This window comes from Erithacus rubecula, assembly GCF_903797595.1.
Source record: "Erithacus rubecula genome assembly, chromosome: 25".
In the NCBI taxonomy this organism is placed as follows: domain Eukaryota; kingdom Metazoa; phylum Chordata; class Aves; order Passeriformes; family Muscicapidae; genus Erithacus; species Erithacus rubecula.
In genome coordinates this window covers 3,307,364-3,323,896 of record NC_136677.1, presented here as the reverse complement: position 1 = coordinate 3,323,896, position 16,533 = coordinate 3,307,364, and the positions used below count along the sequence as shown (strand labels likewise).

At 45.4% G+C, this 16,533-nt stretch overlaps 2 protein-coding genes across 4 annotated transcripts in view; one reads left to right on the top strand and one right to left on the bottom strand.

The window, feature by feature from the left end:
- Positions 1 to 2,024, bottom strand: part of GRAMD1B (GRAM domain containing 1B) — an 88,879-nt gene extending 86,855 nt beyond the window's left edge. For both annotated transcript variants that reach the window (XM_079326574.1, XM_079326575.1), the window contains exon 1: positions 1,554 to 2,024. In XM_079326574.1, the coding sequence (XP_079182700.1) occupies positions 1,554 to 1,915 (362 nt within the window). In that variant the 5' untranslated portion in view covers positions 1,916 to 2,024. The remainder of the gene's footprint in view (positions 1 to 1,553) is intronic.
- The window catches only part of CLMP (CXADR like cell adhesion molecule), a 118,055-nt gene that overhangs the window by 17,424 nt on the left and 84,098 nt on the right, over positions 1 to 16,533 (top strand). The window contains exon 1 of one of the 2 annotated variants that reach the window (XM_079326614.1): positions 1,645 to 1,658. The exons of the other annotated variant lie outside the window; for it this stretch is intronic. The gene's annotated coding sequence lies outside the window, so the exon portion shown is untranslated. Of the gene's footprint in view, positions 1 to 1,644; positions 1,659 to 16,533 lie in introns of those variants that run through there. 2 annotated transcript variants of the gene reach the window in all.

The window sequence follows — 16,533 nt, the reverse complement described above, 5'->3', positions numbered from 1 at the left end:
TGGCTGTGTAAATAATGTGTACAAGGAAATTTAGCTCTTCCTTACATCTTCACACCAAAAGAAATGTGTCTTGGCCTGACTGAAACTTATTTATCATCAATAAATCCAAATTAAGTCCTTCAGTTGAAGGATTGGATCCTTCATCCTCAGAACTTCAGACCATAACTTCAATATTCTGACACTTCAGCATGTGCTTCATGCATTATCTTTCCTATTTTGTGGGCTCTGCCTGAATCCCTACTTGCACCACCTTTTCTATGGGAAAGTCAGAAATATTTCCTAAACCAAGAGATATTTTTCAATGTTAATTTGCTGAAAGGGATTATCAGATCCTCAATGGCATGCATTCATTGATGAAAGCTCTTTAAAAATTAATAAGATGACAGACTGACCTTGCTAAAGGGACATAATGCAAGAAAAATTATCACATAATCAGAGTGGATATTAAAAGCTCTGCCCTGTAAACACTTAAGCACCACAGCAGGCAGTGAGTCTGTGTGGTTGGCTGGGTACAGAGCTGCTCAAAGTTTCTCTTTTTCTGGAAGTGCAGCACATGCTTTAAACACAACACCACAGCTCAGCTGCGCGGGAGCTGCAAACTGTGGATAAAAACTTGGCCTGTACTAAGCCAGCCTAAGGATTTATAAAGTCATAATTTCTTGGACAAATCTTTAACATGAATTTGTGGCCTTCAGGGAAGGCAGATTGTCGAAGGAAGAGTTAATTCCACTGCATGTGGGGTGCCCTGCAGAGGTTACATAAGGTGCAGCTTTATCTCTGTGTGGCCACACAATACAATGCCTGAGCACTCGTTCCCTGCGCTGACAGGCTCTTGGAGGTCTTTGGGAATGATTTGTGCCCTTTCCAGCCAAAGGACTGTGTGACTTTCAGGTCTGGAGAGCTGCCAAGGACTAAGCTCAGATACCTTGACACACAGACCCACTGGGCTGCTTGGTTTCTGTCTCTTGTCCTCTCCTTGTCCCAGTACTGAACTAAGGGTATCAAGTGAAATCTCGCTTGTAGGAATGAGCATCACCTAAAAACCCTGGCAGAGGTTTGTCACCATCAGTCCTGTACAGGTAACACCAGCAGAGAGCTCACTCCTCTCTCAGGGTCTCCTCAGGACACAGTAGTGAAGTTAAATCTCACCCAGTGGCTGTGTGTCACCTGGAGGAGCTGGAGCCAGGACAGAGCCTTGCCCTGCTGTCCCCAAAGAATTCCCAGGCCTTTTGCTGTGGCATTTGTGTCACCTGCAGAATCAGCAGCAAGGACAGAGCCTCACCCTGTCATTCCCAGAGAGTTCTCAGGCCCTTTGCTGTGGCATTTGTGTCACCTGCAGGACTAGGAACCAGGACAGAGCCTTGCCTTGCCATTCCCAGAGAGTTCCCAGGCCTTTTGCTCCTGCACCAGCGCATCCAACCACCACCATGCCACATCCCAGACAGGAGGCGAGGACAAACTCCACGGAGAGGCACATCCAAGGGAAGCACAGCCCCTTCCTGCCTGTTTTGGACAGCATCCCCTCGGGGAAGGGGAGCAGCCAGAGGACCTACCTGCTCTCACTGCACTCCTTCTTCTCTCGGACGCGCAGCCACTTGCGCAGGAGGAAGCGCTTGCGGCGCGGGGAGGCGCTGGGAGTGGAGCAGTTGGACCAGGGGGTGTCCTCGTCACTGGAGGGGGTGATCTCAATGGATGGCAGCTGCAGGTATTCCTTGCTGGAGGAAGGAGAATCCTGGTACCTGCCGCCCTCCAGGCTCTGCTCCTGCACGTTCTTCATCCTCCTCATCTTGAAGCGCTTCCTGCGCAGGGTCGGGGTGGACGAGCTGGACCAGGCGCAGCCGCCCTCCAGCACCTGCTGCTCGGGGACCCGCAGCGCCGGGAGCTGCAGGGTTTCTGTCATGTTGGCAGCTGGCATCAGACGCCCTTTCTCCTTGTGCTCCCACCCCCAGGCACTTCCAGCTCCGATCCGGGTGTAAACCACACCGCAAAGCCACAGCTCGCCTTCCTCCTCCCTCCGTCCCCAGCGCTGCCCTCCCTCCCTCTCAAGCAGGAAACCTCATGTTCTTCACGTGCTCTCATTTAACAGCAGCGGGGCGGGAGGGGATGGCCAGGACACACACATGCCACAAGGGAAGCCAGTGTCGAGTTTCTTTTCTCCTTCTCTCCTCTACAGAAAGCGCCTCCCCCGCCCGCTCTCTCTCCAAGCAGGTTTAGCACTGACTCAAGGCTTGCCTTGCCAGGCTTGGCCGGGGCTCAGCTCCCCTCCCCAGCCCCCCTTTGCCTTCTGCTGGCTCAGGAAAGGAAAAAGTCTCCTGGGGCTGCGCTAGGAAAACTCGGCTGTGGTTCTTCTGGAGAGGCGGGAGCATGGAGTGGAGCGGCGTGGAGCTGTGGGGAGGGCAGAGAGAGAGACAAACAGAGGGAGGGGAGGAACAAGGCTCGATAAAACCAGGCTCAGAGCGGCAGGAGCAGCGCGCTGTGTTTCTGTTTCTGTGTTTCTGTCTCTGTGTTTCTGTGTTTCTGTACTGGGTGAGACACACGCGGGCAGCTGGGCGAGAGGACCGCGCTCCTAATCCCGGAGACAGGGTTTGTGTTACCGGGAATGCTGCTGCTCAAATCCACAAATCCGCCGCCTGCAAACGGGGCGAGGAGGGGGAAGAGCCTTTTGTCCCACCCTCCTGCTCAGCCAACCCTCCCCGAGAGGCACAGAGCCAACTTGGACTTTCAGCCTTCTTCCACAATAATTAATTAATTTTTTTTTTGTCCCCACTGACTGCTCAAAGGAGGAGGGGGTTGAGGAAGAGCCAAAAAAGCAGCAGCAGGTGGCAGCAGAACTGGTCACCAACCAGTTCTGAACTTTTAGCTCAGTTTCACGCCAGTGAAAGCTGATTTAAAAGAGTTCTGGTGGGGCGATGCTGCTTCCAAAATGCCCGTGGGGGATGGAGGGTGTGAGGTGCAGGAACGGGGACACTCACAAAGGACAGCGACACGTGCAGAACGGGTTTCACAAAGGGACAAAGGGACAAATCTCAGGCACCACACACCAGGGAGCTCCACCAAGGGTGGGACACTCGGAGCAGCAGCCACGGGACACGGCTTGCAAAATTCTGGTGATGAAATCAAATCAGGGAAAAAGTGTTGTGACAGATTCTCCATAAGTATCCTCTGAATTTCGCTGACTGATCCTCCATGAGGTCCTATTTTCATGTGAAAATAAAGGGCTATAAAATTAAAATCCTCTAAGGCAGTTACTAAAACTCAGCTGCGTGAATTATGAGTGTGCTCTCTCTCAAAAAAACAAAATCAACACAAAAACATCTCTAAATCAACCTGACACAGCTTTAGTTTTCATTGTTCAACAGCCTGAACCTTTAAAAATATTAGCTTCAGGTTAGAAAATATTTGTCAACCCGAATCAAAATAGTTATTCTTGCACGGACTGCCTCGGTTTTGTTTGAAAATAAACTTCACAGGAACTCTGAACATCAGAAACTTCCATCTGGGACAGAGATAATGTGTCAGGAAAAGAAGATTTATAGCAGCAGGAACAAGGGGGAAGGAAACATTTCAATCAAGTGACAGAGCAGTTCAAATGCTCAAGTGCTATATTTAATTTCTCCACTGTCCTTTTTGCTCTGCTCATTCTGTAATTTAATAGCATGACAGCTCTTCAGATGGATTTCTGGAGAATCTGTCACCTTGGTATCCATGCACCAGGTGCACACACACACAAACAGAAAACCTTCCACAAACACCCACTTAAAAAGAGAAACTCAAATAAACGTGGTTTGGTGTTTTCTTTGTAAGTCCAGGAAACAAGAATCTACAGTTCAGACAAAATGCCAATAATTCAAAAGGTAGCTTGGGGAGCTTTGCATCTTCTCTGCCTCAGGGGCAGATCCCTTTTCTCCCACATCTTGCCATGATTTCTACCTTGTCACCACACTGTCAGAAGCACTCCTGGCTACCTCATAATCCCAAAAATTACATTTCACCTTCTTCCCAGGCTACCTGGGAATCAAATTGCACAAACCCCTGAATTTTAACCAAGAGAATGTGAACCTTCACACAATCCACCTCCCTGCTCGGGGGGGGGGAGGGGGGGAGGGGGGGAAGGCATGAGCAGCCCTTTGGAGATTATCATGAAGGTTTGTTCCATGCATTAATGAGTTTGATTTCCCATGGAATCTTTCATTAGCTGCACAAGAGTCTCATTTAATTGCAGCAACAAGTACAAATGAGGGTCAAAGCTCGTGTTCTGGAGTGATCCTTTAGCACAGTGAGCATTGCAAACCCTCAGAATGCCCACAGCAATTATCTAATTAATCCACAAGGGACTCAGCCACACTGCTCTGGGCAAGAGCAGCTTTGGTAACCACTTTGTTACCCAAGGAAAAGCTGCTGCTGATTTTTCACTCTGATCCCCACTGAACTCCAGTGAAGCTCACTTGGAGAAAAGACACTTTCCCACCTCCTTTATGCACAAAATAAAATAATTCTCTGCACCCTGGGAGTTCTCTGGAGTGAGGCAGTGTGGACACTGCTGAAAGCTCGTGGAGAAACTGAATCTGTTTTTTTCCCTGTTGACTTTTCTCAGCTCTAGCTTGGATCTTTCCCAGGCTGGGGATCTTTCTCAGAGACAAAGCAAGAGAAGGAAGAAAGAACAACACAGATAAACTCCTGGTGTTGAGCACTGAGCAGTGTGAGTGTCTCGTGATATTTTGCACAAAGCATGTTTTCAAAGAGGTGTCGCCTTTAGCAAATGAGTCTTTTCCACTTTGTTTTTCATGATCTATCCTAAATAAATGTCATGGCTTTTCAATAAATCACTCTCCTACTGCCTGGAAGGAGTTGTGTTGCTGTGTTCTTTCACCTTTTCCTACCCTTACAGCAACAAGACAGCAGCACAGTGGCTGCCCCTTTAACTCCAAGCACTCAGGGATTTGTGACCAGCCCTTCTCTGCACTCCAGCATTCCCAGTACATTTTTATCCTGCAGAGGGGATGCCGAGCACCTGCCTGATGCTCTGGGGAAAGGGAGAAGATCTGCCATGAGAGCCAGCTCAACACCTGACCCAGAGTGAGAGATTCCAGCCTGAGCAAGGTCTATTTCTGTCCCAGCCTCAGTTAATGACTATTCCTGTTTAATGATCCATTTATTCCAGCAACAAATGGTTGTCCATGCTTCAGGTTGATCACCAGCCTTCTCCCTTCTCAAATATTCTGGGTGGTCCAGTGCCCTCAGAAAAATGCTTGCAAATGAAGCAATTAGGAAAGAAAAGTCCTGCAAAAAAATTAAAACTCCTCCCCTCAAAGAAGAAGGTGAACTAATGGCAGCCCAGGTTCTTTGGCAGACCTTTCCATAAAGGCTTTTCCATGGGTTTAAGGGGCAGTAAAATGGGAGATGAATACAGAGTGGGAGCTGGCACTGAGAGTACACATTAAGAAAACCAATCTTATTAATTAAAAGCAGTAATTTTTAAGCACAGGAAATACATTACAGCTTCTTCAGAAGTTGAATCAAGTCACTGAGGAGCACATCTGGCTGCAGAAGCTCTGCCAGGCCAGGCAGGGACATTGCAGGACTCACAGCCTGGGAAGAACTCAAGCAGAATTCCCCTTTTCCCATAGTTCAACATAATTTTCAATTTATTTCCATTCCTGTACACACTTCGAGGAGTGGCAGGTTCTTCATGAGGAGCCAGAACCTGATGAATATTTATTCTATCACATCTTGGTCTCTGCCCATTTTAATAGTACTTGAAAAGTATAGATATTCTGTATTTATAGAAGGCATTAATTAGAGATTAATATCTATTTTTGCCTTCCCTTTCACAAGAAACAATTCCCATATCAGCAGCAGACATTAAAGACTCCAACCTATGAATTGTTGCTCACACAGCACCACCTCCACCAGGCATTTCAGTTCTGACCTCACTCACAGCAGCAGTCCCCAGATGCTTCAGATACCCCCCAGCATTCCAGGAGCTGTCAGATGTGATTCCAGCAGCCCAGCACAGGGAGCATTTTCTCAGCATTAGGGCAGGACTTTCATAGTTAATTTCTTCAGGCACTGTTCTCTCTTCAAATTCGAGGGGACAGTGGAGCCAAAGATAGCAAGCAATACAAATTAAATCAATGTCGCGGCTTGGCAGTGATAATCCATCAGGAGACAGCAGCAGGGCACAGGTTCCAGAACCTGTTTGACAGTGTGAGTTCTCTTTATGTTTTAGAAGTGAAGGGAATTATTTGGCACTGCCTGTTCATGCTGATCAAGGGATTCTGCTTCAGCATCACCAGGGAAGCTCATTTCTTCTCCTAAATCTAATGAGGGCATCAAGGATTAATTAATTTCAGTCCATCACAGGACAGAGGGTGATACATTAGAGTGAATTTTCACTGGATCCATGGAATTCCATGGAATTCCTCTCCCTGCACAGCACTGACCTCATGGATCACAGCTCACACACACCATTGAGCACGGGAGGACAAGCCTGGGAGCACAAAAAATCCTCTGAACAATGCATTTCCCCTCTCCAGGTAAAATCTACAACCCCTGCTCCAGCTGCCCAGCCCAGCCAGGCTGGTTTAAATCTAGGCAGGAACAGCCAGCGTGGGGTGTTTGCTTCCATTCAGCACCTGGACAAAACAAACACTCCCCAGGTTAATCACAAAGGGAGGCTTTGTTACAGAGCACCCTGCAGGCTCTCACAAGATCACCCATTTCTCATTCCAGGGAGATGCAGTGAATTATTTGCACAAAGAGCAGCCAGTCTGGGAAGGCTGCCCTGGTCAGCACAGAGGGGAATTCAGTTCCTGCATCCCATGAACAGGGGTGATGGGATCTGCTCCCCACAGAGCCTTTGTTCCAGCTCAGAACAAAACCCAGCAGGTGCTGGAGCAGTGCTGGATTGTCCTGGGGGATGGCCTGGCTCCAATTTACATTCTTGTCTGGTGCAGAGCTGGGACTTGTTCCTGGCTGTGCCTTCCCTGCTGCTGCCCTGGCTGGTCCAGAAAATGCAGATCCAGGAAATCTAGATCTAGGAAAATCAGATCCAGGAAAATCAGATCCAGGAAATTCAGATCCAGGAAAATCAGATCCAGGAAAATCAGATCCAGGAAATTCAGATCCAGGAAAATCAGATCCAGGAAATTGAGATCCAGGAAACCCAGATCCAGGAAATTTAGATCCAGGAAATTCAGATCCAGGAAATTGAGATCCAGGAAACCCAGATCCAGGAAATCCAGGGCTTTACAGCTGAGTCTGAAGAGAATAAATCACTGTCAGCTCTTGGTCATGGTTTTCTACCAATAGCACAGTTGGAAGTGGAGTGTTCTGGAGTATTTCTGCTTTCTGTCTCATGTTTAAGACAAAAACAGTCTGAAAGGAGTGTTATCATCTTCCTTTGTGGAATTTCAAGAGGTCGAACACATATTTGTGCTACAGAAGTACCAGGGAAGGGAATGTTTGCCAGGAAAAGGTTGAAGTTTTATTCTGCACAAGGCCAAATGGAAATCACCAAAACTATCTCTGAACTCCCAAGAGCCACTAAAGAGACAGAGGAACAGAAAAGGCTCTTTCCTGTGATCTGTAAACTCATTTTATACTAAATATATATAAATTTATAAATACCATTCCTATCCATCACCTCAAACCTCCATAACTGCTGGAGCCTGTGCCTCCAATTAGGCAAAATGCCTGAGGACAACTGTCAGTGCTCCTCACACCCCTCCAAGATCCATTTAAAAAAATACTCCATGGACAACTGAAAACCCTTCTCCTGCAGCTGCCTGTGCCATTCACACCCCTAATCCTGCACTTGTGGTGTGGAAATGAAACCACCCAAGGGCAGCTCCCCACCCCCAGCATCCCTTCAGTGTCAAAAAACACAGACAATTCTTTCAGTGTGTATTGCACACCCCAAAACGTGTTTGGTGCATGAAATAGGCACAGAAAACTCATCCCTGTGGTTCTGGTTTGTATAAAAAATACACATTTTTATAACAGAATATCTTATAAAACATAAAATAGTATTTATAGGGTATTCCCTCACCTGCAGCATCTATCTGGAGATAATTAACAATCTCCAGCCAGGCTGAGATGACCCTAAATGAGTGTGGAAAGCTCTGTCACAAAGTGAATCCCATCGTGTACAATCAGAATTCACTGAGCTGAATTCCTGGGGCAGGAATTTTAACCTGAGAGTGCAGCTGCAGGTGTGAAACACCAGCTAAACACAGAGAATGCTGAATATTTTAAAAACAACCGGAGCTGTTGCCCAAACAAACACCACCCTCCTGTCTGCATCTTCCCAGCAGCGATTTCCCTTTGTTTTCCTTCTTTTTCCATTGCCAAGGATGCCCGGGGTGGGCTCCCCTGCTGGAACAGGTTGTAAATAATCTGAATAAACACACACAGCCTCAGTGCCAGAGCCTCTCACTGACCCAGCTCCAGCAGCTGCCGAGGATGTTGTTTTATAGAATGGTCATCGTTCCATGGAATAGCCTGGAGCTGTCAGGTTGTGTTTTTCTCCTCCAAAAATTATCATTTTTGTGTCCCTGTGAGGCTCTTGGGGGAGACAAGGTCAGACTCTGCAGAGAAGCTCCATCAAGGTCAGTCAGGAGCTCTGGGGAGCTCACACTGAAGTGCCCAGCAGGATTCAGTTCCAAGTATCCCCAGAGCTACAAACTCCACTAATAACCATCATCTAAAAGAATTTTGTTTTCTCCTTTTCCTCCTTTTAACATAAAAATAGCAACAAAATCCAACAGATGATGCTTCTCCAGCTGCTTGGGGTTTGAAATTACATTAAATAATGGTAATTCCTATTTTTATACACCAAGATTTGTACCCAGAAATGATGTTTTGTTTGAGCAGCACCAAGAGGTTTCACCTGTCAGCACTGACATCACCCAACCTGCCCTGTAAATAATCTCAGCAGTTCAGGTTTGCAAGCAGTGTAACTTCTGAGGAGAGCTACCCCAAAAAATCTTATTTTTCCCTTAAAGCCAGCCAGGTGAGGAATGGTTATCCTCTTGCTGAGAGCCTGAATATCAGAGTCCCTGCATTCTACTGTCCTTCAGAAAAAGCCATTTCACATTTTGTCTCAATTTCCTTGCAGATAACATTGAGATTAAGCACTGCCTGATGTACTGGAACAAGTTTAATTTAAGAAAGAACATGAGACACGTGGTGATCTCAAAAATCTCTCAGAATGTCCAGTCCAGGAGATTTCCAGAGTTCTGGGAGATGAAAATTCCATGTCCTGTCACCAAGGAGAGCAACTTCAGTGCAGAACAAGCATCCATTTCAAGGTGGAAAAGAGAAAATAAAAAATTCCTTTTTGCTTCTCCTTCCAGATCAGAGCTAAGGCAAAAACTGGGATCCAACTGCTCATGAGCTAGAAAATCTGTTTTGCTGAAAATGAATAATTTATGTGTCTGACAATCTCAGTGCCCTTATTTTCTTTATTAAATTTGGGCAGGGGGGTGCCACCAGTGTTAGCTGAGCTTTAATTCTCAGAGTTCTCCAGTTCTGTCATACTCATGATGGCAATTTCCCTCCTACCCAGTCTGAACCATAACTCAATTTGCAGGCAGCAGGAAAATATTCTCAAGCTCAACATAAATCTGGCTGCTTCAATATTGCACCTCTGCTGGGTTTGTCTCTGGTTTTTGGGTTTGTTTTTTTCCTTCATCCACCTAAAAAGGGGATTTTATTTGTCAGATTTTTTTTTTTTTTTTTAAGGGGCATCCCTGGGATTGGTTTAACTGGTCAAAGCTAAGTGCTAAAAATATAAAAATTGTGAGGTCAGCTCCTTTAAGAGCTGGACTGGGTGATCCCTGTGCATCCCAGTGATTTCACTCAGAATATTCTGTGATCTGATGACAAGTCTGCTTCACCATGCAGAGGGTGATTTGGGCTCCCTTGTGGATCATTGTTCCCCCAGGGCTGTGTCCTGAACCCCTCAAAGCAGAAACATTTTTCAGCTGCTCCAGGTTCCTATTCCTGCCTCCCCAGCCCTGGGACAGAACCCAAAATGTCCCAGAGACCCTGGCACAGTTTCCTTTCAGAGTTTTTCTTGCCTCTGCCATCCTGTTAAACACAGGAATTACTTTTAAATTATTTATTGCTTTTAACATCCTTAGAGGCTGAGCTGGTGTAGCTGCCACAAAACCCTGCCAGGTGCTTTCATGCTGGACAATTCTATTTTCTCCCAAAATTCACCAGCCATACACAAAATCATCTCTTAGACCCCAAAAAAACCCTCCCAACCCACTGCCCCAGTCATCTTTGGCTGGTCATTAACAGGTTCACAGCTCTCAAAAGTGGACACATCTCTCATTTTTTGGTCCAGTCTGTTGAATTTGGAAATCAAGGGCTCCCTCCTCAGAGCAGAGATGGTTTTGGGTGTTCCAAAAATGAATCACTGCTCGTTCCAGGGCTGTGCATGGAGCAGGAGGCACAGAGGGAAGGTGTGGGGATGCCTGTGTAGAAGAAGAATCCTTCCAAGAGACCCCTAATTTGGACTTGTCTTATTTAATAATTCATTGTGTTTGGGTTTTTTATTTTTTAACTTCTACATGAAGCTATATTCAAGTTTGAACTAATAATTCACAAGCAGAACATCTTTCCAGCTCAAATTCCAGCTGCAGCAAGAAGAGGTGTGGGAATAAATCCCAATTCCAAAGGATGCCCTCCACTTGGAACAGGGCAGGCAGGGATGAAACTTTTGAGCCAGGAATTCAGCTTTTCCAAGTTCTGGCTCTAAGTTACAGAATTATTCAGCCCAGACACAGATTCTGAGTCAATAACTTCTGCAGGGATGAACACTGAGCTCCTTGCAGGATCTTTTCATTAGTTATAAATACACCTGCCATTCATTTTTGCCTTCGTGCTCCTTCACTCCCACTTCTTCCCAGCCAGCCACTCTCAGATCTGAGCAAACAATGACATTTACAGGATTATTTTCTAAAAAATCTTCTTCCTGGGCCTCTCATCACTTTGCCTCAGGCTAAGCTGCACAATGACACCTTTGCAGGATGTAATAAAAAAGCAGATATTAAACAGAAAGAAAAGCTCCAGTAAGTGGAAGCTCAGTGAAGCATCAGATAAATGTCTTTTTTAATACAATGGAATCTGGCAATTACCTGGCACATCAGCATGAATAACATCCAATAATTAAATCTAAGGCACAGAGCTGATCTAAGTGGCTGATCTGGGTCTAAAATAACCAATGGGATTTATAATTAGCCATAGTTGCAGTGGTACTGACAGCAGGGTGACTTCCAACTGCTCCAGTCAGTCCTTAAAGTAAAACTTTTTATTTAAATATTAATTTGTGTACAAAGAAAGCAGCAAATCTGTTCACTTTGGGGGATTTGTTCCACTTCCAAGAGAATAATCCTAAATTTCATCCCTAAGACATTGGACCTGTTGCACCCTTGATTTTCACATAAAGTGAAATTCTCTGAGTGTGTTTGTGACATATCCCTGGGTTTGACCGTGTTGAAAGCATCTCAGGGACTTCAAGAATTTTTCTTGGACCATGAATTTTATTTTAAGAATCCCAGGGAGAGTTTGCAGATGGTGAATTAAGCTTCCCCCTCCAGTACAGCACAGGTAATTAATAATTAATTAAATGGTAAAAGTAATTATTAATTTTACCAGCTTTTACATAAAAATGGGTCATGGAGGGGGAAGAGATTTGTGTGTTCTCACAGACTTGGTTCCTGCACAGACATAGCTCAGATAATCCTTGAATTTTACAGAACTTTCACCAAATTTCAGTGCAATTTCCACCACCACCCCAAGTTTTTGGGATTGCCTTGGTTTTAGGAACCAAAACATGGATCAGACTAATTGCTAATTGCTCTTACAAGGTCCTTGTGCTCAGTGCAGGAGTTGTTAGAGGATTTTTCCAAGCTTAGGAATGGGCAGTTAATTGAATATACAAAGAGCTGTGTGCCTAAAACATGCAAATGCATCCCTAGGCAGCTCAGATCCCAACACCTGCCCATTTATTCCCAAATTCCAAGCACCTCATGAGGAGGCAAAATCCCAGACAGATGGATGAGCAGGCTGAGTCTCTCCCCCTCCAGAAGTGAGGATTCAACAGCATCTGCTCCAGACATCCAACAGGTTCCTGTCACACAAATAAAAATAATCATCATCTGTCAGCCTGCAATCTGTGCAGCAGGGATTCAGGGAGAGCTGAGATTCTCAGAAATCCAGCCCTGCCCTGGGGAGTGAAATGGGGAATCTGCAGGAATTAGGGAATCTCCATCCCATTTTCCCCACATCAAACTCAAAGACAACTGCAGGAATTGGGTGTTTATTGCTGGAATTGCATGTTTAGTGCAAGAATTGGATATTTATTGCAGGGATTGGATATTTATTGCAAGAATTGGATGTTTATTGCAAGAACTGGATATTTATTGCAGGAATTGGAAATTTATTGCAGGGATTGAATGTTTATTGCAAGAATTGGATGTTTATTACAAGAATTGGATGTTTATTACAGGAATTTGCTATTTACTGAAGGCATCTGGTAAGAACACCATTTCTCAGCAGGTACTTCCACAAATCATTTTCCCTAATGAACCTACACCAAAAAATTAAGACCAGAATAATATAAAATCACAAATTACTTGTGATACTGAGAGATGAAAGAAACAATGGGAAGAACCATAAATTCCAGGGAATTCCACTGAGTGACACAAGGAAAAGAAAAGGAGGGTACACATTAGCAGGGGGTCTGTGTTAGGAGATTTGGGAAGTCTGGAGCTCTCAAGTACCTCAGCCAAGGGATAGAGAGAGGGAAATGTGGCAGGGAAATTTGGATAAAAAGAAGGCTGTGTCCTCTAAAAAACTTGATAAATTCCACAGGAAACACCCCATGGGCTCTCCCTTTAATTGAATAAAATCACAGGATTCCTCTGTCTCCTTTTTGCACACAAACCTCTGCTGGTTTTGGGTTGATTTTCCTGACATCCACAAATTTCTTCACTTGCTGAAGATGAAAATCCTCCCAGAAGTGGCTGAGGCTCTAAGTGTGGAGCTGCAGTCCCAGCAGCTGAGCTGATCCCTCCAGGGCCACTCTGCACATCACTCACCTGCAGCTCCAGAAAAAACCTGGAGTGGCAGGGACACAGAAGAGCTGCAGTGTTCCAGCAGGACACTCCAGGCTCACATTTCCCAAGGTTCACACCATTTCTTTGATGCAGCAGTGGGTGATCCACCTCCAGATACTCCAACCAATTCAGCACTTCAGCCAAAATCACAAAACTTGACAGAATTTCCCCTCTGTTGATGAGTCATTAGCAGAGCATTTCCATTTTCCTCTCACTTCACTCCACTGGAATACAATCCCAAATTACTGGTGTGACACAGGCAGGACTAATTTCCTTGGGAGAGTTTCTACCCCCCCATTTTTTATTTTTTATTTTTTCTCTAGAATTGTTCAAACCACCTTGCAAGGCTGAAGTCACAGGATGTGATTCAGAAACCCCTGCCAGCATTCAAAACTCCCATCCCCTGGATCAGAACAAGTGAAACATCCCCAGAATTGTGGAGGATGTGACAACATGAACGTGGCTCTTTGGTGACACAAATAGGAGGTCAGAAGTTTTTGCTAAATACACAAATTCTTCCCCTGTCAGTACAAATTAAAGTTCAAGCAGCTGAGTGTTGTAAGAAATTCTCAATTTCAGGGGTTTTAAGACTTGCCCTCAGGCTTTCTCCCAAAAATGTGGGATATCTTTTTATAATCAGCTCCAATCAAGATTCCCAGATTTTCCAGCTCCACCCCACCACTCTCAGAGGCTCAAATCAGACTCTGCCATTTCAGCTCCAGTCATTTCCTGATCTCTGCTCTGCTTCCAACACAAACCAACTCCACTTCCTTCTCCTGAAATTACACAATTCTGTTGATCCTGGCCTTTGCAGAATTTACAGTGAACATATGACTTTCTTCCTCTTCCCAAAAATATTGGAAGACTTTTTAAAAACTCTTTTTCTCTAGATATACAATCAGTTTAAATATTTAAACAATTTATGTTTAATGTATTTCTTCCAAAGCTCCTTGAATATCAAAACCCAAAGCTTACCTCAATAAATCACTGTCCTCCTAGAACACTCATTGCCACTGACTGAAGTTCATGACACCATTCCTTTTTTTTTATTCCCCTTTTTTAAACTGTGGCTTTCAGAGTTTCAGCTTTATTGAGCTAGGGAGTCTCTTGGGTTTTTTTGTTTTTTTGGTTTTTTTTTCTCACCATATTAAACAGGACCCAAAATCCCAGAATAAGTAATGCCATCATGTGTGTCAGGAGCCACTCACAGGGTACCAGGGATCACTCCAGCCTTGCTGAGAACATCACAGCCCATCCCTCCCGAGATGTTGCCATAGAAACCTCAAATTATGTCTATAGGGGAACAGAAGAAAAAAGCTTTGCTAAAGGTATGGATGGAGCAGCTCCATGGAAACCAGCCCTGGCTGTCAGAGGAAATGAAGGGAAGGGTTTGTGTGGGAAGGCACGGGGTGAACATCAGCTAAATGTGCAAAGAGCCAGCAGAGCTGGCACTGTGCCCTGCCTGGGGCCAGGGGCTGGGGCACAGAGCTCCTGGCATGCTGGGGACCAGGCTTGGCTAGTGATTGCAGTGCCCACATGGCCAAAATATCCCAAAACCCCTGCCCAAAACACCCCAAAAAACCTTGCCCAAAACACCCCAAAAAACCTTGCCCAAAACACCCCAAAAATCACTCCCCAAATGGCCAAAATACCCCAAAACCCATGCCCAAAACACCCCAAAAAACCTTGCCCAAAACACCCCAAAAATCCCTGCCCAAAAGACCCAAAAAACCCCTGCCCAAAACACCCCAAAAAACCCTGCCCGAAATACCCCAAAAAACCCTGCACAAAACACCCCCAAACCCTTGCCCAAATGGCCAAAATACCCCAAAACCCCTGCCTAAAACACCCCAAAAAACCCTGTCCAAATGACCAAAATACCCCACAAACACCAGCTCACATGGCCAAAATAACCCAAAAAGCCCTGCCCAAAACACCCCAAAAATCCCTGCCCAAAACACCCACAAAACCCCTGCCCAAATAGCCAAAACACCCAAAAATCCCTTCCCAAATAGCCAAAACACCCCAAAAACCCCTGCCCACATGGCCACCCCACGAGTGCCTGTCCAAATGACCAAAACACCCCCCAAATTCTTGCCCAAATAGATAAAGTACCCCACAAATTCCTTCCCACATGGCCAAAACACCCCAAAACCCCCTGCTCACGTTGCCAGAACACCCTACAAACACCCAAAGTGGCTAAAACACCCCACAAACACCTCAAATAGCTAAAATATCCCCACAGCAGCCCTAAGCCTGGGAGCAGGCTGGCACAAATCAGAGATGATCCAACATAAAAAGAGTTTGGGTTGGGATAATTCACACCAGCCTGCTCTGGGAGGAAGGTGAGATATTCCTGATAAATTTTCATCCCACTTGTCTACAGATATCACCAGCTCATCCTCTCTGGTAAAAAAAATATTTATTCTTAAAGGGGATGTTAGAAATGCAGGCTCTGGAACAGGAACCTTCTGGAAATTCCCATTTGCTGCATAAATCAGAAGATTAAACCACAGCCAGGTGTGTTATTGGGCTAAAGCCACTGGGGCCAAGGCTCAGCCACCCTCAACAGCTCAGTGTGTCAATGGCACTCTGAGGTAAACATATGCTGCTCTCTCATGGTGAAATAAGCACTTAAATAGATCAGGAGCCTCCAGCAAATGAGTCAAATCTAATCCTTAATCAGCACTTGCTAGTTCACTAACCCCAGACAAATTGTTTAATGCTGTTTGTTGAAACTATCAGAGCAGCTGGTTATCTGCAGCTCCCCTCCCCAGCTGCTCCCTGCCTCATTCATGAAGCTTTGATGAGGGTAAGGAAAGCATTGGAAACATCCAAACAGATATGGGAGTGCCTGAAAAATCCTTCCAGAGACAACAACAGAAAGAGCTTTTGCAGAATTTGGCTGCTTTATCACTAAGGAATATTTTGTGTGGTTATAAATGGTACTGAGTTACAGACACGTGTTGTAATCCCACTCTTTTCTCCCCATTCTATTTTCCTTTTTCTCTCTTTGTCCCAGGTTGTATTTCCCTGAAAAGAATTCAGCATCCAAGCAGTGATTTGGGAATTCACATGAGTCTTTCCAGCTGGAGGACACAACCCTGAGCTTGGGGAATATTGTGAAACCCAGAGCTGAGCTCACAGCCAGCCAGGCTCCACAGGAGCTGCTCCTCTTTTTCATGAGGTTAATGTCAGGCAAAGTTCCTCTGTGAGAGGAGCAGAATTCCAGGGCTCACAAACTTCCTGCCCTGTCCCAGCTTCCCAGCCCCTGCTATTTCATGGTTTTGCAATCTTACACCACTCAACTCTCCAACCTCTTCCTGCCTGGTTTGGTTTCACATTTCCCCCACTGCTTGCCAAAACTCACAGAACAATTCATTTATAAAATTCCCCTCTCTCC